This window comes from Barbus barbus (genome assembly GCF_936440315.1).
Source record: "Barbus barbus genome assembly, chromosome: 41".
NCBI lineage: Eukaryota > Metazoa > Chordata > Actinopteri > Cypriniformes > Cyprinidae > Barbus > Barbus barbus.
In genome coordinates, this window is record NC_136719.1 from 19,259,716 (window position 1) to 19,286,987 (window position 27,272).

General features: G+C 38.3%; 1 protein-coding gene across 1 annotated transcript in view; it reads right to left on the reverse strand.

Moving 5' to 3' along the window:
• LOC306860340 (plexin-A2-like) overlaps positions 1-27,272 on the reverse strand; it is a gene marked incomplete at both ends in the record, with an annotated part of 174,331 nt that overhangs the window by 22,601 nt on the left and 124,458 nt on the right. The window contains 12 exons of the mRNA XM_079401989.1: positions 1,489-1,648; positions 1,955-2,101; positions 2,955-3,021; positions 8,967-9,235; positions 9,594-9,736; positions 11,582-11,816; positions 12,854-12,997; positions 13,180-13,419; positions 20,724-20,817; positions 22,567-22,734; positions 23,522-23,658; positions 26,112-26,229. Of these exons, the coding sequence (XP_079258115.1) occupies positions 1,489-1,648; positions 1,955-2,101; positions 2,955-3,021; positions 8,967-9,235; positions 9,594-9,736; positions 11,582-11,816; positions 12,854-12,997; positions 13,180-13,419; positions 20,724-20,817; positions 22,567-22,734; positions 23,522-23,658; positions 26,112-26,229 (1,922 nt within the window). The remainder of the gene's footprint in view (positions 1-1,488; positions 1,649-1,954; positions 2,102-2,954; positions 3,022-8,966; positions 9,236-9,593; positions 9,737-11,581; positions 11,817-12,853; positions 12,998-13,179; positions 13,420-20,723; positions 20,818-22,566; positions 22,735-23,521; positions 23,659-26,111; positions 26,230-27,272) is intronic.

Consider the following 27,272-nt stretch of genomic DNA (forward strand, 5'->3'; position numbering starts at 1 on the left):
AGAGATTGCTCTGGCCAAGGTGCTGGAAGGATGATTTGCACCGCTGACAGGGGGCTTTTGTGTGGCGTGTGTGTGTGAGATAGGCGTTTGTGTGCCAGAAATTAATTGTGGAGTCAGTCTGTCAGCGCCGTCTGTCAGCTTTTACCTGGGTCACACACTCACACACACCTGCTTGTGTATGCGCGCGCAAAAAGTGTACATTTCTATCACTGTTTATGCATTACATACATGGAATCAAATCAAAATAAGTTTACATTTGAATGAATATGAAATAGTGACTGAAACGCGACTCATTAAGACTACATAACCAGCTCTCCCTTCCAAGATGCTGGAAAAAATCCTGATAATCGAGCCGTCGTCTGATGAAATCAAATGCACATAAGATAAAGATAAGCTGTGCTGTGATTTCAGGTATATTTTGGATGTAAAATTAGAGAAGCAACTTAATATCTGTGTTTAACTGAAAGCACTGCTCCTCTCCGCCGCTCGCTGAACAGAGCAGACGCAAAGAGAGAGAGAGAGAGGTGTGTGCGTGCGCTGGGAAAGCAAGACCTCGCGCTCACACGGCAGTACCGGCGAATCTCAGAAACTAAATAAGTTTGGTTTGGGTGCTTTTTTGAGGGGAAAAAAAGTTGCTAAAGGTGTCTGCAAAGTCGCTAAGTTGGCAACACTGTGCATCTCCATTTCTTCAACTACGAGCTAGGCCACGGGTCAAACAGAAAATGCGCGCTGCGTTAACTGCGCGTTAATAAAATTAGTGCCGTTAAAATGAATTTGTGTTCACGCGTTTTTAACTTTGACAGCCCTAATTGAAATGTATCAATAAAAAGCTTTTCTATGACTCTTTCTGCAGCTTACATTGTCACGGCAGTAGGTGGTGACTTTTTTATTAGCGTGTCATTGAATCATTCAAACAATTTTGTTTAAAAACCACAGATTCATTCAGAAATTAAACAAGTGACTCTTTCTGAGTGAGCAAATAAATCATTCATCCAACTGATTCTTTTAAAACACTGATATATTAAGGAACTTGATATATGTAAATTTTCTTTACATATATCAATCACTCAATTAATTCAAAATCACTGTTCAATCATTTAGAAATTCAACGATTTTTTTATGAGCGAGTAATTGAATCATTCAAGCTAACTGATTTGTTCAAAAGGAACAATGCAATCAAGAATATATCAGATGACTATTTTTGTCAAATAAATAATTCACTCAAATTATATGTTTACGAAAAACGATTCATTCAGGAATGAAACAAACGACTCTGTGACTGAGAAACTGAATCATTCAGTTTCCTTCAAAACACTGAGAAATTCAGCAACAAAAGAACTGCTAAATGATTAATTCTGCTGCAGCTTCATTTTTTTGGTAAAATGTTTTTTACAAAGTAACACAATATTGCGGCTAAAATGTTAGTTACACATTTTTTACTTAAATTTTGAAAGCAATATCACACTCGTGTGCACACGTTAAACTCACCCAGGTCCATGTCCACAGCTTTGGGTCTCTGTGAATACGGCATGTTCTTATACACGGCATCCAGAATCTTTTCTTTGACCTGCGTGATGGTGTCGCAGTTCAGAACCTTGACCGGGATCTCTGGGCTGTTCTCGTTCTCTGGATTGACACAGTTTAAGATCTGGAGGGGAAAAAAAGAGAATAAGGATGATGAGATGTTGGGCTGTGGTCGGTGAAGCCGTAGGTGCGGAGCGTGGCTCTGGAAAAGGCCATTTCCTGGCCCGGGAAATCTAATTTCACACCCTCTGCAGGACCCCAATCTCAGCCTTAGCAGGGTATGAAGAGACTAATGAATGCTACCCTCCCTCGGCCAGACTGTCTGCTTTTAAACACACACACACACACACTAACAGCACTGACATTCATGAGAGTTTATTAGATACTATGTTTATCGTGTGGTGTGGCTATGAGGGTGTATGATGCTGACCAGTGTCTTGTAGTCAATCTGTTGCCGGATGAGTTTGTCCTCACTGAGGGAGTATCGGGCTTCTCCGGTGATGGCGTCTATTGGGCCTTTTTCCATCTGCTGTTTTATAGCACAGTACAGCATGAAGAGAGGCTCACCTGCACACTCCTGTAAACACAGACACCAACACACATTATTATTATCACTTCTTATACGCTGACTGGTCTAATGCTTCTTTGAAATATCACACTAGCATACTACTATTTCTGCAGTATATAGTATGGACACAACCATTCATTTTTTGAAAGAAATGAATACTTTTATTCAGTAAGGATGCATTGACTTGAATTGTAAAGACATTTGCAGTGCAACAGGATTTCTATTTAAAATTTTATATTAAATACGAACATAGTGAAGTCATGTCTAATCTATCAAGATCATGTGGTAACAATGTACAAGTACATAACAGACTACCATAGTAAATGTTTATTATTGCATAATGTGTACAGTTAGTATGCAGTATGTATTATATACTGCACATTCATGTTTACTTTGACAATTTTTGACCAACATAAAAATGCCAAAAGCTTTCTCAAAAAAATTGTTTTAAACATTCCCAGGTTACTCACATACATTTCTGCTTAACTACACACTGTCTGGATTCACTCCATTCATGGCAAGATATAAAAATATATTTTAGTTCGAGACACTTAGCAGTAGCAAGTAAACATAATATCCTGAGCACAACTGAATGCTAAAACTCTAAAGTCCGACCATAAAGTCTAAACACATTAATGTCTTTGAAATTTCTCCTACAACTATTTGCAGAGACTCCAATTATTTGAATGAGCTCCTATAAACATACAAACTGTAGTTGATCATGACATGACTGGCACTTCCTGTCTTATTGGGCAGCTCTGAGCCAGAATAAGCTGCAGAGTGAACCAGACTTCATGCTGTGCATCAAAAGTCTGTCTAGATGAGACTAGTACTGTTACAGGAAGCCAAAGAAGCAAGTTACCTTCAAGAACCTATGAAGCAGGAAAGCAAACCAGTTGGTTAGCATCTTCTCAGCAACAGACTCTGTCCTGAAACACACAAATACACAAACATCAGCAAGTGACGTCACTTATCGTCAAGAATACCTGTGTATTTCCTTTTTATTTGTTGTATAATAATGGCTGGGTTTTGATGGAGGGGAAAACAGAAAGTGTGAAACACTTTAGTTGCCTTCCCTTGTCAGTCACTCCAGACTATCTTTGTCCATTTTTTAATTTTTTTTATTTTATTTTGACCACCCCCGTCTCTTTCTTTCTATCTTTGCTTTGAGGGATGAGACAGACACAGACACAAACCCACAAATGACAAACACACGACACAAACGGGGATCTCTAGAGTTCTGGTCAATAACTTGGGAAGAGAGAAAAAGAAAGAGCTGAGGGTTTGTTGAAGACAGAGCAGGTAGAAAACCGAAGAGAGAGAGGGAAAGATAAGGCAGATAGAGGAAGAGAGAACAAACAGCACCCCGACGGGAGTGGTTAACGAGCATGAAAAATACATGAAAGGGTTATTCCCTCGTTCTGACGGCTGAGCGCGCCTGTGGAATACCAATACCTCTCTTCCCTGCAAAACATTTCTCCTTTCACCCCAGAAAATACTTTTTTTCCCCTTGCTCTGTTTGTGGCAGTGAGTATTATTTTCACTTATGGACATTACAAATACACATAAGCATCACAGGACGATGTAATATCAGCTGCGTAATTGTCGCGGCGATGTCTGCACACACACTGCTCGGCCGCAGTGGGGACGGTGAGGTAGCAAACCGGCAATTTACTCAACAGCGGTGAGAGAAAATGACTCTCTTAATGCATGTGGAAATAATTATGATTACACCACTGAGACAGCCTGCAAACACTGAGTGTGGAGAGAGTGTGTGTGTGTGTGTGTGTGTGTGTGTTTGAGCGTGTCCACATGTTGTATTGTGTTTGAGGGGGTCATGCTTCAGGGTCACACGTGAGAGTGAGTGCTGATTGGCGAGACAAGATGAGGTGCGTTTATAGAGGTCAGGTCTGGATGGTGATAAACCGTAATCTTTGCATATTCAATCTCTCATGCTCACCAAGTTGCATTTATTTAATCCAAAAAAACTGAAAAGTTATAGTGGAACTAGTTTCGATTCTAATATATTTTAAATGTCATTTGTTCCTGTGATGGCAAAGCTGATTTTTCAGCAGTCTTCAGTGTCACATGATCCTTCAGAAATCATTCAGTATCATCCATGTGATATCAATGCATTTTTGAAGAAATAATTGAGATATATTACTTTGATTTGTCTTTCTTATGGGAACTGACATATATCTGCTGAAAAACTAACTAAACCTAGTTTAAAGATATGTTCTTATATCAAATTTTTTTTTATTGCAAATTGATTGAAGTCACAAAACCATAAAAAACAAAGTTATGCTGCACAGGACAGTAAAATATGCTTATCTAAAACAAATGTACATAAAATAATCAACAACTTAAAAACTAAAAAAAAAATCAAATTCAAGAACGCATACTGCCCCTGTATAGTTGCCTGGAACAGGTTAGTCCAAGCTGATTTAAGTAGTCGCTGAAGCAAACTACTGGTTGGTGAAGACATACATATAATTATGATACCCATTTTGGCATATTTCATTGGCATAACATACAGATTTGGAGATAGACAGAAGCTATACTAGAAAACAGTCATGATGGCCACTCAAAAAAACAAGTTATTAGCGCATTAAGGGGTTTCAGGGTTTGTATATTCAGGAGTTAAGAGTCCATTAACATAAAGATGATGTTATTTGCATTATACTGCATTTGTTTTTTTGAGGTATTCACCCATCTGGGTTAATGCATTAGCAGATGATAAATGCTAATTTTACTGAAAGAACAAACATGGCTGTCGAATAACGAGGCCGTCAAATTATGCTTATTTAATAATGGTGCATTTTAGTGAATAAATCAATGGCAGTCTCACACAGAGCTGAAATGAGAGAGGCGAGAGGAGGGCAAATAGAAGGAGTGATGCAAGATGCAGTGAAATGAAGGAAAGTCGTCATGTTTGTGACGAGACCGTCAGTCATTCGGTGGTTCTTCTAAAGGACAGTGTGTGTTTTATTCAGCAGCGCGTGTGGCGGGCTATACAAAATATTTTCATGTTTATATATTCTCTTTTAAGCCTGTCAACTTTCCTTTGTATCCTACCTGTTTTCTTCTGGGCCTGTGAGCTGAGGGACTTTGGATGCAGGAGCGAGAGGAACCTGTGTGTATTTGTGCACTGATGCGTGCATTCATATATGATATTCATTCAGTGAGTGTGTGTGTGAGTCTGAGTGAGTTATGAGCTCTGACACACACATACACTACAATGACAGAGCGTTTGATGCTGGTTGCATCAGGTCTTGCAAGAATGTTTCCTGTCTTTTTCCTGTCTAAGTCAATCAGCGATCAATGATGGACGATGACGGACAAAAAAAACCCTACAAACAGGGGCTGAATTACCAGTTACTGAACAAAATTTACTTCCTTTTAAAATGCAGTATCCTTGTGAAACTAGTTTATTAGAAGCATCCGTTTCAGTGCTTCTCATAAACTAGTTTCACAAACAGCTGAATTGGGCACTCACCTGGCGCACCAACACATTTCATATTGCAGAGGCTCAGAGTGAATATCTGGCTTCAAAATATAATTCAGACCCACAGAAGCCAATCTCCAAAATCTCTTCATTGCTGATTTGATGCTTCAAAAAACTCTTTTGCCACTGAATCGCTATTTTCTTTCATCAGGAAGCTCAAACACATTGCCTGTTCATCCCCCGGTGAGAGAATGAATGAACAGAAAGTTAATAGTAGCTAGGCTATTTGAGCACCTAAATGAGTTTTTGCATCCTCTAAAACTTCATCACACCAGGCTTTTGTGTATTTATGCCTCCGTCCGCTCAGAAAGAGTATGCTCCTTCAGCATTTTTCTGTCTTTTTGTTTTCCTTTTTTTTTTTACAGAGTTTCATTAATGAACATGAGGGTTTTATTAGCTATTAGCGTACTTATGAGTTGTGTATGTGTGTGTGTCTTATGGCGGGTAAAGGAACGCTTCATTGAAGGGGCGACACATAACACAATATGTCTCACTAATAGTCCATTCCGAGGCTCTGTGAGCCTGCAAATCTCATTAGGTGAAAACATGTACACACACACAAACATCAGCAAGAGAGAGCCCGAGGCCATGGAGCCGTTCCATTTTTAGCCACAGTCCTCCACAGATATTAACATGAGGGAGCGAAAGACAAATAAGAAACCTCCAAAGTCCCAAGAAGAAATAATTTGCTGTTGTGGCCTAGTGAAATTGAGTCGTGGTGCTCATGTGGATGACACAAAAAGCTTGAGAAGAGCCCAAAAAATATTCTATAATAACTGTAACCCAGAACAAATAATTACCTGGCCAAGAAAATAACCTTCAGACAAAAAATGAGGTAGAACTGCGGAACCAGACGCACCAAGCCAAACCACAACAAAACAAAAACCATGCACTATACATGCAGAGCTGTGTCAGGTTTGAATGCAGCCAGCCACAAAATCTCCCACCCCTTTTCTTTCTCCCATGTATATTTCCAGTCTTTTCGCTAATGTTTCTGTCAATAAAGAATGGCAAAAAGCCACCAAAAGCCTTTTTACGCACTGCGCGACTGCGATTTGATTCATTGTGGCTTTCCCACTGAAGTGATGAATCAGTCTTCACTGAAAAAAATAACATTTCCCTGCTGATCCACAACCAGAAGCCCAGAACAAGTCTGAGTCTTGTGTCTCCATATATATTCCATAATCAAATAAAGAAAAAAATAACAACAGATAAGCAAATATTAACGCCAACTAAGCTTCAGGCTATTTGAAATTAAACGTACAGTCACTCTGATGACCACAGAGACCAGACAGGCCCTTGTTATTTTTCACAGTCATTTATCATTAAATGCAAGTGGGTCACTTTATGAAAATAAATTAGTCTCTCTGTTGATATTGTCTGATTCTTAAAAGATGTCTCATTTGCAAGCAACTGCCCTACAGGCATCTTTGACTCATTATTTTTCTTAACACACATGAACGTCCTTTGTTCCTACTTCAAGAATATGTAGAAGGATCACACACTATCAAAGTAGCTCACTTGGTTATGATTGTCAGCTCAAAGAGTGACGATGATTTTAAGCTGCAAAACTTGTGGTTCTTCCCATGTTATTAAAACTGCAAAAGGGAGTTGGATATGTGGCCAAGTGGCTTGTGCTGTATATTGAGGCTTGGTTTTCATGTGGGTAGCATGGTATTTGAAAAAAAAAAAAATATATATATACTTTTACACTCTGCATTATTAAATTCCAAAGAAAAAAAATTCCTAAATGTTGCTTTGTCCTAAACAACGCCTATAAAATTATTTACGATCTTAAAAATGAAATAAAACATGATGTTGTACATGATGTTAAACATTTTTCCATTGCAACAGAAGATACTGGTAAATATTTCAGAGGCGTCTTTGTCAGCCATGTTCAATTAATGCTGTCATTAATACAAAAAACCCACAATGACACATTAAGAGGACAGTGGAGCTATAGGTAAGGGTCAAAGGTAACCAGTCATGGTGTTTTGGTTGCAAGATCTCACACCGAATGCCTAAATATGGCTTTTAAGAATAAATTTGTGCCATAATTCTTCACTTAATTCATCTGTACAACAGGAACTAAGACCCGCTTGATCCAGAAACACCAATGAATGCATTGCTCACTGATGTGGGACAAGCTCCAGATGTATTCCATTATCCGAGAAATGTTAAGATGAGGAGCAGATACAGAAAGAGGTCACAAGAAGGGCAGGGTTTGTTCACATGGATCAATTGAAATCAAAATGCTTGAGACAGAGAGAAAATGAGAGCGAGAGAGACAGAGTAATGCCGTTAAAGGAACAGAGAAGAAAATTAGTGAGATGGAGTCCAATCGATGTGGAGGGAGTGGAGGCCAGCAGTAGTTGCAGAAACGACGGTGTTCGTTTAACCGTAACACCAACAGGAAACCATGAGGCCGAATGCGATAGTGAAAAAGGAAGGAAGCCATAAATGAAAACACAACAGATTTGTTGGGTTTCTAATACAGGCTTCTTGTTCTCCAGATGCTTCCTGGAAAAGTGAAGACACGGATCTGCAAACAAGACCAAAAGGAGCATGTCGAATCGATAATCTCCTAAATTCCCATAGAAAAAAAAGGAAAAAGTGTCATCTAAAACCATGGGCCCCTGATCCCCACGGCCCTGCCTGCCAGCGCGGGGGGATTAGTGTTTTGTGTTCCTAATGACAGCAGATAATGAGAGAGACGCAGCGTCTGTCATGTTAAATAACGGCGTAATCCACATTTCCCCTGCATCTATTTGCTGTGACTGCTAATGAGCGGAGTCACGTAACGAAACACCAAAAATCATTCAATGAGATTGAGAGAGAGCAAAAGAGGAACAGCTGTGGTGTTTGTTTGGCCTGTCTGCTTTGAATACTCAAAGTGTGATGTATAGCTGATATAACAAATCACCTCCAGCTAAAGCTAAAATACACTCGGCCTCCATCAAGCGGGGCTGTAATGAAAGCGGCCGTGGACTGCACTTAGCCCTTGGGCAACTCTTTGTTTAATCATTATTAGTCTAAATCTTCTAGTTGACATGCTGCTTTGGAAAGACTTTGAAAAACCTATACAAATTTGGAGGAAAAGCATTAAGGACAGCCGAGAGCGAGAGAGAGGAAAAAACAAGTGGATTTGAGCTGCTCATGAATGTTTTATGAGTACCTAGCGCACAAATGATAAGTGACACTGACAATGGGGCCGTACTGAGGGACTGCAGAGTTATGGATCATGAATCAATATAGCTATTATGCCCGGCTAAGATAACACAACAAAACTTTGAGTTCAGTTAGTGACGTATTCATTCAAAGTAAATGGAAAAACTAAATGAAAGCAGAAACATGAAGTGAATAGCAAACCTCCTGAGCAGTAGTTTGGGATGGTTCTTGCTCTCCAGGTTCTTGTCGATGAGGTCGGAAAGCAGGTGTTTGAGCACATCCGTGGCGTATTCCAGTCGACCCTGGAGAGCCGTCATTATTAGTGATGCCACATTGCCACGGTCACGCATGGAGAAGGAGCGCTGCATTTCCAGCGTACGGATGAACGTCAACAAAAACACCTTGTTGTTTATCAGCTGGGCAAACAGCTTCAGAGCTTTTTCAACGCACAGCTGCCCATTACCAGAGACCTGGAACACACAACAACATCTTTGCTGTTAAATACAAACATTTTTTATAGACTGTCTCAATGAACTCAATAATGCATAATTTAAATACAAAACAAAAGCACACGCAACATGAAAAGTTGTAAATTACACCATGTCCTAGCTAGGTTTGATATTTTTATAGTCATTTGCTTTCTTTTTATGTGGTATTGTGCTGGGATAGGCTCAATGGTTAAAAAAACCCATTCCATATAATTGTATATTAAACATCCAGTGTGATTGCATATGATTGTGTCACATGGCACAGAAATTTGTTGTTAGGACAACTTGTTATAGAAAAGTGTTCATGAAATAAATCCTCTCAACATAGACTGCAGCCCACCTCCAGCTCTCTGAGCACAGGATGATCCTCGATGCCGGGGAATAACACTCTCATGGCATATGTGCGGTAATCCAGATAGGGAATTCCGGCCCGGTCCAGATCACTTGTCAATTCATTAATATCTGTCTGCAGTTCTGCAAAAGCTGAAAACAAAAAGGGGTAGAGAAAAAAATAGAAATGATTTCAATACACAGTTCAATGTCCAGGCCATGATGTTTTGCCAGAAAATCAAGAAAAAATATTATTTAAAAGAATGATATAAATGATCATTTATTTGTCTTTAGCACATTCTTATCAAATTCGAAATCTGTAAATGGAAAGTGCATCATGGTATTATTTGTTATACTAATACATGCTTTAATATAATTTATGAATTGAATTTATGAATATTTTTTATTCATTCAAATAAATATTATATGAAAATCACAATTAATATATTAACAATAACATTAATATTATCAAAGATTAAGAAATATAACAGTAACAGGAATTTAGAGAGGAAAATGTTTTTAACTGTCATCAAAAATATATAATTTCTTATTTTAAATTACTTCAAATATATAAAAATTAGTGCTGTCAAACGATTAATCGCATCCAAAAGTTTTGTTTACGTAATATATGTATGTCTACTGTGTTTATTATGTATATATAAATCCACACACATACAGTATATATTTTGAAAATATTTACATGTATATAAATTTATATAATTATATGTAATATATAAACATAATGTTTTTCTTAAATATATACATGCATATGTTTGTATTTTTATATACATAATAAATATACACAGTACACACTCATATATTATGTAAACAAAAACTTTTATTTAGGATGTGATTAATTGCTATGAATCATTTGACAGTACTAATATATATATATATACACATATTGACAGCACTAATAATAATATGAACTGGAACAGAAACTTTTACTTTAAATATACATGTATGATATATGTGTTTTTTTTAAAGCTGTAGTCACAAACTGAACCACTGAACTGCTAATCAGCATCTCTGAGGACTTTGTTTTGTCCAGTTTGAGGTTTTTATGAAGTTCCTGAAGGGTGTTGGAGGCAGACAAAGAGAGCAAACCAAAATAACCTCTCAGCTTCTCTCTATTTATGGTTTTCTTACTCACACAAACACACACAGAGAGTAAATTGCAGGCTGCTGAAGTGCTTGTCCCCTGCTGCTGGAGACTGGAGGTGGGATGTCTTTAATTGGGTCCATTCTGACAGAGCCTGGGGCAGCACTATTCCCTGAGGGAGTTATCTATCTCTCTTTCTCTCTCTCCCCATGTTTCCTTATTTCTCTTTTCTGGAGCGTTCCTTCTGCCTTCACTCTATTGTCTCCCCTCACCTGTCCTCCTCTTCCTCTCAGCCCGGCGTCTCTCTCTGTGCCTTTTCTCTCATCTTAACTCACGCTCTCGCAGGCGTTCATGGAGTGCAGGACTCAATCTGCCCCTTTAATACTTCTGCATTTTAAATTCCTTGCGGCTCCAGAATCAGTCAACACAAACCTCATCCTCTCAGACCCGCTAACCGTAGGTCAGGGATGCTTTCTCTTCTGCATTGTGTGTAAGAAACACTTTTATCTGTCAGCCACCTGAAACCTTCAAATGCTGATGTATGTTGCATTGCTCTATGACTAAAGATTTAATTGGTACAATCTGATAAATAAGAATATGACATCAAAACTGTGTTTTTGGCAAGTAAGGGAAGAAATAGATAACAGAACAAACACAACTAACAGCATGTGTTCTAATATTTAAAACATTTGACACCTCACATCCATCCTGTGATGTATTGCAATCCCCAAACATAATAATTTTCTCTAACTAAGAGTATGTATATGTTGAATGCACTGTAAATTTGGCTCACACAGTCATGTTGTATGGTTGTAATGAAACATGAGATTATTTTCTCTCAAATTAACACAAATAATCCATAACGCAACATAGAGAAAGGGTGATGGCTTTCTCACCTTCTTTGCACTCCAGCGCGACCCTGGACTCCAGGTTGTCCATTTGCATCTGGAGTCGTTTGAGTGTGAGGTCGTTCTCGCGGGATTTACGCTTGTAGGCAATAAGCACAAGGATGACGATGATGAGAAGGAGGCCGCCGCCGGCAGCGATGCTGACAATGGCAGGAAGAGTCAGGAGGCTGTCAGAGAGAATGTTTACTGAGCCGGGGGACACATGCAGACCACCGACCTGCACCTGAGATAACAAACCCACATATATATACACATGAGAATCAATCAAGAATAAATGCGTACACACATAAAGATGCACATACAGAGATACAGAGTGTAAAAATATACCTTACTCCCCTAACCAACAAAAATCTAGAAAAACACATACACATTGATTTGAGTTTTGGGCAGCACTAACAGTAATTGGTTTTCTGTTTCTAGGGAACCTGGTGACAGCAACAAGACTGTGGCATTGCTGAAGGTCTGGTCTGCGCCTCAACAAGCGGTACAACAATAGTAAATAATGAGTGTTTAAACAGAATATTTAATGCCCTCCTCAACAGCACAGGTCTCAAATCTAGTAAACAAGCACTAAAGGGCTTTTCTAGCATGCAAAAAACATAACACATGAGGTATTGTTCTCAGAAATCAGCCTCAGTTTTTCATCAGATTATTAGAGCTGACTGTTTTCTTTTACAAAAACAGCAGAAAGGAACAAAAAAGCTATTAACTACATTCAAATGTGATCATGAAGGCTGCATTTATTTGATAAAACACAGTAGAAATGGCAACACTGTCAAATATGATTACAACAACTTTTTTTTTTCTATTTTAAAATATTTAAAAATATAATTTCTTCCTGTGATGGCAAATCTGAATTTTAAGCAGGCATTACTCCAGACTTCAGTGTCACAGGATCCTTCCGAAAACATTCTAATATTTGCTGCTCAAGAACTATTTCTTTTTATGATCAGTGTTAAAAACAGCTGTGCTTCTTAATATTTTGGTGAAAACTGATGACTTTGGGATTCTTTGATGAATAGAATGTTTAAAAGAACAGCATTTCTTTTGAAATAGCAATCTTCTGTAACATTCTAAATGTCTATATTGTCTCTTTTGTGTACTGAGTGTAAGTGAGACGTGTTTCCGAAATCAGATTTCAAACCACTTATGAAGATGGTTGAGATCTGGGTTAAAAAATATTTCACAGAAAAACTAGACAGATTTGATGTGGATGTGTTCAAAAAATTTTACATATACATATTTTTGCATATGTCTTACCATGATTTTGTACTGGCCGGTGAGATTTGGTGGTTCACACAGCAGTTGAGACTCAGATACAGTGACTGAACAGGGAGTCTCTCCTATCAGAACAGTGTAATTAAGCTTCACTCCTCCAGAGGCCGATGGAACCAGATTTTTACCCTAAAACACACACAGCAAATGTGATTGATGGTTAGATATGTTTGAAAAGCTTACACTACTAAATATTTCTGTATACATATTTATAGATAACAGATCTTTCAGGATACATTGCATATGCTTATATAGTAACAGTCTGATTAGCTGCTCTCAGCTCAAATGGTCAAGCTTGAGGATAAACATACCTTTAAAATGATAGGTGAGCCAGGTTTCTGTTCCAGGATGCCATTGGTGCTGAGAGGCTCAAAATAAGGGTTTGGGTAGTACATGAAGTTAGTGTTGTTGTACACTAGAAGAGCTTGCACATTATTGAAGATGAATCCAAATTCGTCTGCATGCTTGACTGAATCCAAACCCGGCCTGTACTCGGCTGTCAGCGAGGGAGCCAAACAGCTCATAGTCGTGATGTTCAGAACCTTACACACCTGGAAATGAGAGAGAGACAGAGAGAAATATGCTTCATTTTCATCAGCATTTTTCGAGAGTAATTGTTATTCATTGTTTCATCTCACTTCAGTTCTTTCCCATTAAGATCCTTTTGATACCATCTGTTTTCAAGCATTTTACTGAACTGAAAAGACTGCAAATGCATTTCCTTTTGTTAGACAACAACAGAGCTGGAGAACAAAGGAAAGAGTTCCTTTTAAACTCAAAAATCAGGAATAAACTCAGAGAGAAAACATTAAAAGTGTAAATTACACTCTTCTGATCGACTCGGCATGTCACATTATTATGAGACTTTGTTCTTCAAGATAGAAATAAGCTGCATATCTAGAGGAAAACCTGTCAAGAACATGCCTGGGTCGTCTTATTTTGGGCAAAAAAAAAGTAATCATTAAAAAAAAAAAAAATACTATACAATTAACATACACTAAAAATGTTACCTGAAATAAAATAAACATTAAAAACATGAACATTAAATAAAATATTAAAATCATAAATTCATTTTTATTTCCACTAGTTTCCAAGGCATCACTCTCGTTTTATTTTAGTTTAAATAAGTGCTAAATTAACTAAAACTGAAATAAAAATGTATGAAAACTATAAAGACATATATAGTTTTATATGAAAAAAAGAGAAAGAACAACAAAATGACAAAACAAATTCAAAATAGTAACAAAAATATAATAGTATATCAATGACACTAAAATAACACTATTGCAAATAGTGGTATTTGTTTTCAGTTAACATTAATTTATGATTTTGTTTTAAATAAAAAAACAGGTTTAAGAAATACTGTACTACAATAACGAGAATCTAATGAGAAACTATTAAAAAAATCAATAATAACAAAACGTAATGGAAAATGTCATTAATTAGCATGAAAATATTTTCACTACTGAAAAAAAAAATAGTCCTTAAAGCTGCAGTCCGAAACTTTTTTGTGTTCAAAATTTATAATTTAAAAAAAAATAAGTGAGTACACCATGAATCCATTTTCCAAACCGTGTTTTTGGCTTGTCCTGAATCACTACGGTACACCTATAATAAGTGTTTATATTCTGACTATTTTAGACTGGTTCGGGTAGGTACCCATTTTTCCAGTGTGATTCGTCATAGACATACAGTAAACAAAGAGAAGTAGTTCCGGCTACAACGTTCTTCCGCAAGACGCATGCAGTTCTGTTTATTAACCGCTAGAGCGCTAAAGGTTACAGACTGCAGCTTTAAAGAGCTTTAAATATATACATACGTATTACAGAAAGATCAAACATGGTCTAGAGTTTGACTGGAACCTGCAACACAAGCAACAAAGCTCAATGTATCTCTAAGCGCTAGGCCCCGAATCCAATGTGATTGCATTTTTAAGCTGAAATGATGCAAACTGCAGCCCTCTCATTCCTCAAGTGTGCAACAACTGTGATCTGTACCGCATAAACATCAGCAGTCACACTTGACGGATGCACTCAAGTCTACGTGCACGGGCACCGAACCGTTCCCTCAGAGTAGCAGAGAGCAGCGCTGACGCTCGAACAATAAAATTGATTGCTGTGAAACTCTGACTGTGCCGGGAGGTTTTCATCTCATTTCTTTCTTCTCCCCGACGCTCAGGGGAGAAACTTAATTAGAGCTAAATATCTTCAAAGCACGGCAGGACCGGCGAGCACCACACCTCCTACTCGCATCTCGCATCTCGCCTCCTCGCTCAATCGATACTAACGCATTTTGACCACACAAACTCGATTTGTGCGAGATTGAGGGTGCATCTCATTCCATAGCTTTTGGTTCCTCATTCCTTTGCTCTTCCTCTTCACTCGGCCCTTGAGGAGTGTATAATAAGTGATATTTGTCAATTCTGAGGTTGAGATGGTTTTCTTGTCAGTGATTAACTGGTATTGGCTTATACTTGCTTGCTAGGTCGGTGCTATTACAAGTAAACACTACGGGGTGTATTACGAAGAAAATGTTTTCGTCCTTGAGGCCAGATTCTTGGAACGAACTGAGAGTCTGAAAGAAAAATAAGGCACAAACACAAGCAAAACGCAGCCTCCACAGCCTTTTGAATGTATTTAGGTAACATTTTGTACCTCCCAAAGTTTATTTTACATTAAATATTCTTCAAAAACTCAAACATAGGGATTGAACCTGCTGTTACCAGGCCTGAACATCCCCAAATAGTGCAAAACATCAAGCATCTATAGAAGGACTAACCGACTACATTTTTTTAAGAAAGTCAAACAGAAAAAAAGAAAACTTGCTTCCAAAGTTACAACTCTGAGGCAGCTGACTGAACAGCATGTAGGTTTGCACAATATTTGACGTCGCCACCGTGGCCTCAGATCTCTTCTGTAGGCACTTCACATTACGCACAATGTTTGCGTGATAACAGAAGCTCTCTTGCAGCTCAGAGGGACTGGATCTGGTTAAAAATGAATGGGATTCAATAACTCTAAAGTCACACTGTCATCAAAACATGTAATCCCATTACACACTCCACAGCACCCCCCGTGAGGTAACTGAGAGGGCGCGGAGGAAATGCAGATCTAGTCAAATTGTCGAAAAACTGATTCTTAGCGGAGCTAAGTCAATCAGTCACTGAATACAGAAAAATGACAAGATACTTCTGATATAAACATTAAATGATATCAGGGCCTACATGCTAATCATATTAGAGAATTTTTTCACTTTAATGCATTTTTATTTATAAACATAGTAAAAAAAAATAATTTTGCACAGTGTAACAGGTTTTAATATTCATATTAGGAAGTGTTTGGTCAGTAAGATTTTTCTTTTATTTAGTAAAGGTGCATTAAATTGATCAAAAGGGCAGGAAAATGTTTCTACTTCAAATAAATGCTGTTCTTTTGAACTCTCTATTAATCAAAGAATCATGAAACAAAAAGTATAAAAGTTTCCACAAAAATATAAAGCAGCACAATCGTTTTCAACATTGATAATTATAAGAAATGTTTCTTGAGCACAAAATCAGCATGTTAGAATTATTTCGGAAGTATCAGACTGGAATAATGATGCTAAAACTTCAGGTTTGCATCACAGGAATAAATCACATTTTATAATATATTAAAATAATACCTACATTTCACTGCTGGTTATACTCTGTATAATTGTGTATGTGACAAATAAAATCTTGAAATAAAAATAAAAAGTTCATTTAAATAGTAATATTTTTCACAATATTTATTGTTTTTACTGTATTTCTGATTATAAAAATTCAGCATTGATGTATAAAATATGTAGGATTAAGTTATTGAAGGTTGCAGGCCCACAAGAGATGATCCATGAATTACCACCACTGTGCCCTTGAGCAAGACACTTAAACCAGCTTGCTTCAGGGATATTGTTGCTGTAGTAAGTGTTCTGTTTGTCACTTAGGATAAAAGTGAGCACTAAATTATTACTTACTACAGTGATGACAGTGGAGGGCTGTTCCAGCACTTCTCCAGTTCGTGGACCACCCCTACCAAAGACTGAACCTGCAACCTTCGTGCTATTAAATTAAAAAGCCATTCTAATTGCAGCACAACGCTGCTGGCCATCTTAGCAGGACAAAATAAGGGTCTAATGCAATTGAACTGTATGTGTGGTTCTCCGTCCTTTCGTGGCAGTGCCATGTCAGAGACAGATGCTGTGGCCACAACCAGCCTGGCACGGCCTGGAAGAGCCTAGCATTGCCTCTGCATGCCATCTGTTTCAAACTGGCTGGACGCGCACTGGCTGTCACATTTTGTCTTGCTGTACCAGTTTGTTTCTTCACTTCCGCCCACATCAAGCTACCAGTTTTCCAACAGTGGGGAAAAAATGTAGCTTTCCACATGGCTGGATTTAATTAGCAGGTTTTAATTGTATTTTAAATAACACCTGCTGTAAGCAGAAGGAAATGCAGATACTGAGTGGGTCAAAACCAATTTATTTATTTTTTTTAGCTGTACTTCAGGGCCTGCACCAGACTAATAACATCTGAGTTCCTCTTCTGTCCTTCCATGACCAGGCTGCAGTAGCTGCAGGTTTTTGGCTGTGGAAATAATTGGGATCCTTCTCTGTCTCTCTGAAATAATTGGATTCAGGTTCTTCCATGGACTGACACATGACTCAGCACAAAGCACATCCTACCCACCTAAACTAATGAATCCAAGCATCTCTCTTCGGCTCTAGGACAAAGAGTTGCATATAGATGGTGCTCCCTGGTTATAATCAGCCACAAGTTACTAATGCCTCAAAGGTATACTTCAGCCAAAAATGAAAAGTCTGTTATCAGTTACTGATCCTTATTTGTTCTAAACCTGCATGACTTTCTTCACCTTTGTAGAACACAAAAGGAGATATATTAAAGAATGTTTCAGCTGTTTTTGTCCATACAAAAACTCAATGAGGTACAAAAACAACAACATTTGACCCCAATGATTTAGATTTTTATAAAAAAAAATTATAAAATAAACAGACAGGTTTGGAATGATTGCTAAAAATACATTTTTAATTAAAAAATAATATTATATAAAATATAATTTGACTCTCCCTCTCTATATACACACTATATGTACAAATACATCATATTTGTAACACTGAAAGTCAATGGGGTCCAAAAACAATAAATGAGTAAATGGTAGATTTGACTTTTTTTGGTAACACTTTATTCTAAGGAGTCATTGTTACACGTTACATGTACTTTACTATTATAATAACACTTAATTATTCATAATTGCATGCAAGTAACCCTAAACCAAACCCTAATCCTAACCCTAACCATATAGTAAGTACATGTAATTAATTCATATTACTCAGTACTTAAATGTAGAATTATACTGAACACAAAACAAAGTGTAACCCTTTTTTGGCTGAATTAATCCTTTAAACTTAAGGTCCTTGCACACTGAGTTTGAAATTTTCATATGCGTTTTTTCCTATTCGCCATCCTAAATATTCGTCACGCACAGAAACGTTCCACACTGAGTCCGATGCATGTCTAAATGTGATTGACACAATGTTAGGTCGTATTTATTTTTAACGTGCAAAAATTTCAAACTCAGTGTGCAAGGACCCTTAGACTAAATATAACCCCATATCCTTATATACATAACTATTCCTTTAAAACATGAGCCTTCTCTGCTCGATTGAAACTCCAGAGGTGATGTACAGTATGAACAGCATGATGTCTTCTTCTGAACCCGTCACAGCAAACTGACACAGGAGAATAAAACGTTTCATGGTAATGACTGAGCAGAGCTGCCCACCAGCTCTGAATTATGCCTTTTGTTTTTCAAGTACATGTGCATGCAACCATACAATGGCAAAAAAAATGAGACGGCTGGAAATAAGGGCGAATGTAGAACAACTATAAGCATCTGCACGACTGTAGAAAAGCCTGTGGCTCTGTTAAATGCTAAGATGTTTTATCGTCCATAGTTCATGTTCTTCATGTTGGTTTTTTTGCGAGCGCGCTCTTATCCGAGGTATCTGGGGAGGTCTTTGACACTGATTGGTAGGAGCGTCTGATCGCTTCGTTTTAGAAGGAAAAAACTGAAGTGCCTTTGTGATCGGCTCAGATAGCGACGCGCAACGCTTTAGGAATCCGTCTCCAGACTTCATTACCGAATCTCTCCACCGGTGCACGTGTCAAGCTATTTTTTTTCTTCTTCTCCTCCTCAAGAGAAGACAAAGGTAGAAAAACTAATCTTTTAGCTATAATCAGGAAAATGATTAATGTCTCAATTGCGGGTTGGTGACAGGTACAGCAGGATGCACAAAGGCAATTGTCTGCTGTTCGTTCAGCTTCTGAGAACCCCGCCAGGTAACGGGAGGGGAGGAGAGGAGGAAGAGAAGCAATTTGGGGAGGAGGCAAATGACAGTTTGAAGGCTGCCTTGACGGGCGCTTGGCTCTGATTGCCAGACTCCGCGGCTGTTTTGTTCCACACCTCCCTCCCCAAAAATACAGAGGAAAACGAGGGATGAAAAAAATACATAATCATAACCTCAACAGTTAATAAAAATGCAGGGAATCAAAGCCAGTCGACTCTTTGGTGATCATGCCTAAGAGGCGAAAGCCCACCTTTCTCTGTCTACCTCTGTTTTTTTCAAAAAAGAGAAAGAAAGAAAGAAAGAGACAGCTCTAGCACCTGACACATCAGACAGAGCCCACACAACATATTTCAGGAGTCCCTTTAAGAACTCTAAGAGCTCTGGGCTCTGTGAAGCGTGGAGGAATGCGGGGCTTCTGTCACTCCTCATTGCGCAGTCGGTGTCTCTTTTACTAAAAGTGACTTTCAGGAGAACTACCCGCACATGGGTACATCTGTACAGCTGGGGACTGAAGTGCAGTTATGCTATCGGGAACAGAGGAAGGACGACTATAGCAGTTTGCTTTCACCTTAGCGAAGGAAGAGAATGTGTGATTAGTGCTGTTCTGAACACTTCCACACTCGCAAAACGTTATTTACATATATTGCTTAAAGACATGCAAACAGGCAGACACCTATTGTACATGGAGTCCAATCATCTTTTTTGGCTCTTAATTTAGTTTCATTATGAGCATTTTCCACCTTCTCTTGTTACCTTTAAAGGGAGAGTTCTGTCATTCTCTCACACTTTTGTCTATACAATCAAAAGCTTATATATATAACTGTCAGCAGTTCATCTTCCTTTAAAACCCATTAACCAATATAAGCCTCTTTAACTGGCCACTATCCACCAATACCGCCTCAGATGAAGTTGGTTTTATACTGGATTCTGCAAATAATGCCCAAAAATTCCAGTTTGACAAAGGTGGTATGAGCAGAGTAAAATGCTCACATTAAATTCCTCATCCGCACCACTTTGAGCAGACTGAATAATTCAGCAGGGTACTTAGTCGAAATTACAGATACACAGCTTGAAAAAGAGGTCACGCAGAGTCTTGTGGGTAGGAGATATATGAGATTTCGGGAGCTGTGGCAGTGAGTCACGATGGATCCCGCCTCCGTGGGTCAACAGAAAAGACAGAAATTAGTCTAATGCATCCCAAAAAAGGCAGCGTGCAGATTCTGTGATCCTCTCTCTTCTGAAAGTCACCGATAATTAACTTAAACTTGCAGACAAAGCATCCCACTTCCCAAGGTCGTGCATCTCTGAGGTTGAACTGATATGACTCGGTTTCATTGCGTCGGCCCCCGTGAGATATCAGCTCACATGAGAGAGCCGTTCTCCCAGAAGCCCCTGAGCTCAGGTAACTAAGGTCATTTCAAAAGTGAGGGCGGATAATTGAGGAACCACCGATAACAAAAATGAAGCTACTCACGTTTACAGATTCCCGCCCGCCGTACTTGATCCGAATCCTCGGCTCCTGTATGACATCCAAGTTAGTCCCAGTCACCACCAGAGGCGTGTGTCCGCTAAAAAAACACACAAGATGGCATGAATGTGAATAGGGTGAACGCAAAAACTTTGACACAGAAGTAACTCATCTCCACTTGAATCAAACACTGCCCTTAAATATAGTTTCTTTGTGATGTGGTGCTTAGAAGATAATAAGCTTTTGAGAAGGTCCTGATTAAAGATGCTTTTAACCGGCTTCAGTAGATTTAATCAAACATACTAGATGCGTCTTTGAAAACACTAAAGGAACAGAAGCAGCGGTGATCCTGCTTAGCATTCTGGGAATGTCCACGGCTTGATAAAGCACAACAAAAGAGCCGAGCGTCTGGGAGTGGAATGGGTGAGGAGCTCTAGCTCTAGGTGTTTCAGTTGTTTACTCTTGAGCACTTCATTAGCCAGGCGCCGCTCGTACGCTGTTTTGTTCAGTGTGGCAACGCTCAGGTACAACAGATACAGCATTGTGAGCCCATCTGCTGATGCCCTGGCATGGGGCACTCGCTCACAAGAATGAAAAATCACATAGGAGATTCATTCAGTATCTCAACTGTTGCTCCTAGATGATCAAACAAGAAAGATAAAAACAGTCAGAACTGTTTCCGTCTCATCTTTAATTTTTCTTAAAATATTTTACTGTAAACACCTGAGACTATGTTTATGCTTTCATGTTGAATATTAATGTGAACTCTGTTATAGTTGCCCAAATAAATGTAAAAAATGCTGTCATCATTTACTTCCCTGCATGTGGTTTAAACCTGTATGACCTGTATATTTACAGTATGTATGCAACATCAAATATTTTGAGAACTGTTGCAGTTTTTTTTGTCCATACAAAGGAAGTCGGTATCCAATGTGTTTTGGTTCCCAATGTTCTCCAAAGTATCTTATTTTGTGCTCTTTAGAAGAAACAGAAGTCATACAGGTCAAAAATGTGAGGGTGTTAAAGATGAAAATTGTAATTTTGGGGTAAACTATCCCTTTACATCTTTGGAGCTATGGAAGAGCAACCTTTGTGCAATATAATGCTCCTTTGGTGGGCATGATAATATTTACTTATGTATCTATGTGTTAGATCTAGTGAAAGAGACTTTCTTTCTGTTTTTCTCTCTCTAACAGCTTGCAACGAACCTGTATCTCAGCACCACTTATATAATCATTCTCAGCACATTCTATTTCTTTCTCATTTTTACTTCTGTATATAATCATGTGTAGCTCTTTGATATGAATATGTTGAAGCTCTGTATAATCAGTCCAGCTCTGTACAGCGAAATACTCAAAAATCATCAAATTATGTCTTTTTTTCTTTTTTTTTTTGTCCATTAAATAGTTTTAGTCAGACATGAAATACTCTACAGACTGTGCAAATATATTTTAAGGCTTCAGCAGCAAGAAATAGTTCCTTTTTTGGATCTCAGTAGTGACTTATAAAAGCTTTACTTTCATAAAACCATCCACATGATCACCCCTACATGGCGTAAATCCTTTTTTTTTAATGAAAGTGTCTAACTGAAAACAAAAGTCAGTCATTTATTCATTTTCATGAATAACACAACAGCACACGGCCTTGAACAAAGCTGTTGAACTGCATTCAGTGAATCAGATCAATTTCTTGCAGGAATGAGTCTGATATCCATTCACGCGGTGTGAGTATCAACAGCCTCAAAAGTCAAAAGTGTTTGCTATTAGTGATTTAAATGCAAGCTATTTAGCCAAACTAGCTGATATGCATAATCCAGTACTAAAACATTGCATCATATATGTACATTTACCTCGCAATGCTCCATTCCGGTTCGATGCGTTGAACGGTGGGGTCGTCTATATACTCAAAAGTCAGGATCTCTCGGACCTGTGCACGATCCACGCTCACGTTGATCTGAACCGGCCCCACACCCGTCAGAGAAGGGGCAGAGTAACACACGATCTCCGTCATAGTCCGTCTGAGGACAAAGCAAACAGATACAAACCAATCAGATTCTGAGAAGAGACAAAGCAGGACACAAAGTTTTAACTTAATAACAGATGGCTAGACATATTTTTCAGACACACTATATATGAATGGAGCCGTGGGCGGTTCTCTGCTCTTTTTCAATTGCAGTCTTTTCTTATAGCTCTCACTGAAAGTGCTACCTGTGCAAAGTGGGCATTAGTCATTCCCTCTGCAGCATATTAGAGAGCATTAAGCTATTACTTATTGCACCCTCGCACACACTTGCAACGGCATCTTCCACAAGAACACAGGGCAAATTAGAAATCTGCAATTAGCTGATATCGCATTAAAGTTGTCGCTCTCATGCACCTTAAAGCACTACAATCAGCCTCATCTTTAAATTGAGATCCTGGAGTGAGAGGAAAATGAGGAGATATAGGAAGACACCTGACAGGGGGTATGATATTTACGTACAGATGTATGCTAGCAAAATTAGAGACATAGTTAAAAAGGGGGAAATCTAGAGGAAGTGTTTTTTAAAGGAAGTTCAAACAGGAAACAATCAGAAACTCTCTTTGATTGATATAAGGCATGTAGAAAGTAAAGAGTACAGTAAATGAAGATATGGAACTTTTATCATTATCCTCCATATGCACTGTTCACACTAACTGAACAAAAATATTAATAAAGCTATATAATTAATTATTGTATTATACTATTACTGAAGATTTATTTTTGAGAAGCTACATTTCTTAAAATGGGGATTTCAACCAGTATTCAAAAAGGCTGATTCTTACTCATAAAACTCGCAGGTCTGGTTCCCAAAAAGCACACTGACGCTGCTGCCTGCTCCCAGGTTTTCCCCCATTATGGTCACTTTAGTTCCTCCAGACTCTGGACCCCGACTGGGGGACAATCCTGTGACCGATGGCATCTGCAAAGACAGAAAGAGAAGATGGGTAGGAAACAAGCAAGCGATGGAGACAAAACAGCCTTTACCTCAAGTTTAACTTTTTTTTTTCAATGTCAAATAATCTGCGTGGCTCAGTACTGAGTATTATATATCACTATTATTTAATTTTTATTTACATACGCTACCAAAAGTTTAGGTTTGGTAAAATGATTTAATTGTTTTTGACAAACATTTTCATGCTCACCAAATCTTCATTTATTTGATCAAAAATACAGTACAAAACTGATATATATATATTTTAAAACCACAGTTTTCTATTTCAATATATATTATATATATGTAATTTATTTCTGTGATGGCAAAGCTGAATTTTTAGCATCATTACTCCAGTCTTCAATGTCACAAGAAACATTTCTTATTATGATCAATGTTGAAAACAGTTGTGCGGTGTAATCTTTTAAGTCTTAAAATGTCTTTACTGTCAATTATAAGCATTATAACAGTATTATATTATATACAAGCACATACTGTAATATAAGTATTATAAACATTTAATTATATAATTAATTCCATTAACTGTCACTAGAAGCGCAGAAATGACAGTGCAGCTTTCTGAATCAGCTGAAGACATGCATGTTTTGAATCTGAAGCTGTCTAGATGTGGGTGGACAACTACGTCTGTAAATAACAACTGTCCTTCATAAGCCTCATACGCCGCCTGCTCAGCTCACAAATAAAGACATGCCATTTCCAGTCTTGTCTAAGTGATGCAAGATCATAAAAAACACGTCTGAGGATTAAAAGACTTAAAATGTTGTACATAAGCTCTATAGTTCCCAATTCTCTTCCTTTATTGTACACAGGGACTGAAAATAGCAGATGGAGAGAAACAGAAACAGACAGCTCTGCGTCTTAAGAAAGCACAAGAAACGGCTTGTGGCTGACTTCACACGTGCATTGACTAAAAATGAATTAACACCAATTTTGGTCTTGCCTCGTATTGTTCTACAACTGGTGGGCCGCTCGGGGACCCCGTGTTGTCCAACAACATTTGGCGGAGCTTTTGAGATAACATGCTGCTTTTATATTTGACTGCGATATGAAAGGCGTGGAGGAAAATCACACGCACGCTCTCACAAACATGCATAAACGCATACAGGAAGGGGCTGAGGCGCATATTGTAAAATAAACAGCTCCCCTAATTAGCAGAGGCTGTTAATTGTGGTGGTATGGATAATTGTTTGCCTTAGTGTGCGTGTGAATGCTGCTGTTGATTATCTATTAACCCCAGGCCGGCGGATGGGTGTTTGAGACAGGTGCGCAAGAGTTCCCACAGGTGCTCCTCCGCGATGAGACAACATGGAAACCATCCTTCCTTTGATTCGCTTAATGGCTTTTATTGTCTCCATGTTCAATGTGAACTCCCCGTGGTGCTTTGTGTTCATAATCACTCAATATTTTCATAACTGAGAACAAGTTCTATTATGCTGACGAGAGCTTCGCTTCTTAACGGAGGAAGCAGGGCTGCTGTTTTACCAATAATAATGACAAACGCAGCAGCAATCTGTAAATTAGCAAGTTTTTACGGCGTATCTCAAGTCTTTTGTGCTTGATGAGTGCATTAGATCAATAAACATGCTTTTCTTTTAATGCCTTGGCAAATACACGTGTAAATAATGCTATTAACCAGTAATCCTCAACATCATTTTAGAATCTACTGAAAGTGCACAAAAATACTACTTTAAAAAGGGCTAAATAGAACAATTACCTGATAAAAACGCCACTCGAGCCATAAAAAGGTTAATTTATTGACCTTATGGCTTTTAATGACTCAAAATATGCATGGAGAGACTGCTCCAACACATAATGGAGTGATTACTACATAACTGTCTGGACAGATACAAACAATCCTGCTACGACAATGTAAATATATTATAAATATAGTACTGGTTTGCATCAAATTTGCTTAGTATAAAGTATAAAGAGTATGAGGTTGTATAAAGTCTATAGTCTTTAAGGACATGTAGCATTAAAGTACAATGTTATTATTTGAGAAAAGGAGGAGTTTTCAAACTAGAAAAGGGAGAAAAATATTACAATGTATTTTAGTGCTGTCAAACTCAAATTCAATAAAGTATATTTAAAATGTTTGACTAATGAAGATATGGACTTCATGCCATATGAATTGGTACAGAAGGAAGTCTTTATTCCTTAAGAGTAGCTATTTGAACAGTTGAAGCACAGTATGTTGAGATCTGAGTCACTTCCTGTGATTTGACATTTTTGCTGGTAAAGCGCTTCTGAGAACAAAGCAACCTCAGCAAGGTTCACCTGTCCAAACGCATAACATCACAGTGACCTGTAAGTTCTCTTCAATGGACCAAGTAAAGCCCAGTTTAATAAAACCAAAACAATGGCCAGGTTCACCACTACTTCACTGCATCATTCAGATGTAGCAGAGCTCAAGGTCTTACCACAAAGGAATAGAGTTGAGAAGAGCGTGTCTGGAGCTCCGGCTTACACTCCCCTACACACAAATGAACCGGGCCGGGTTTACGGTCAGTGGGAGCTGGATCCATCTCACACACAATCCTGAAAAAGAAGAAATACACAAAGTTAAGTTACATTTTTAACCTTGGTTTAAATGAAAGTTGCCTAAATGGATGGATGTCACTGCCTCATAACTTCTGTACAAAAAGATCCAGGTTCACTCAGTCCCCATGATCTGGTTTACAAAGCATAATGTTTCTGGACTGACTCCAGAGTGAGGAACCAAAGCATTGGAAGTCGACTCCAGCCCTGCTGAGTGATCAGTATGCGACTCTTCCTCTCTCTCCATTGATTTCCTCTTGATCTCAATGTAGTTTTTGCTTTGGTTCCTTGATTACTTTAGCGCACACATTCCATTAGCTGAATTGACAAGATCACTCTACGGGAATGCCGATGCATAGACATGCCACGCTTTTGTAGCAACAAAACCATATGTTCCTGCAGGCTCTATGAGTGTTCTTTTGGGAAATAACTTAAAACACATTTTCCTTACTGGTTTATTTAATTTGTCCACTAACCTAGTTGTCCATTTAGTGGACATGTATACATCTCAAGAGAAATCTGTCATCTTTATCCTTTTCCTTTTCTTAAATTGTAATTTCCACCATGAAATAAAATGGAAGACTTGTTTGGCTTGTTACTGTATGGCTAATTTTATAGTTCGTATTTTATGCATCCTAAATATACAAAAAACATTTTCACATGATTTCACAAAATTATAACTTGCATACTTATATTTGCAACTTTTGGAAAGTTTTTACACACACACACACACACACACACACACACACACACACACACACACCCTTACATTAATGTCCAAACCGCTGGCCACAAAAATGAGTACACCCCTAAGTGAAAATGTCCAAATTGAAACCGACATGAGAATTTAAATCTGAGTTGAAAGCACGCGGGGGCGGTGCACTGCAATCGATGTTTGGTTGATATCGAGTGTTCGCATCATCAGGGATAACTGTCGGAACGCATGTGGCGCAGACTACGTGATGGTGGGCGTGATGTGGCTTCCTGCGGTGAGTCTGACAGACTCGGCAGACAGCGTTCACAGCTGTTCTCAGCACACATTA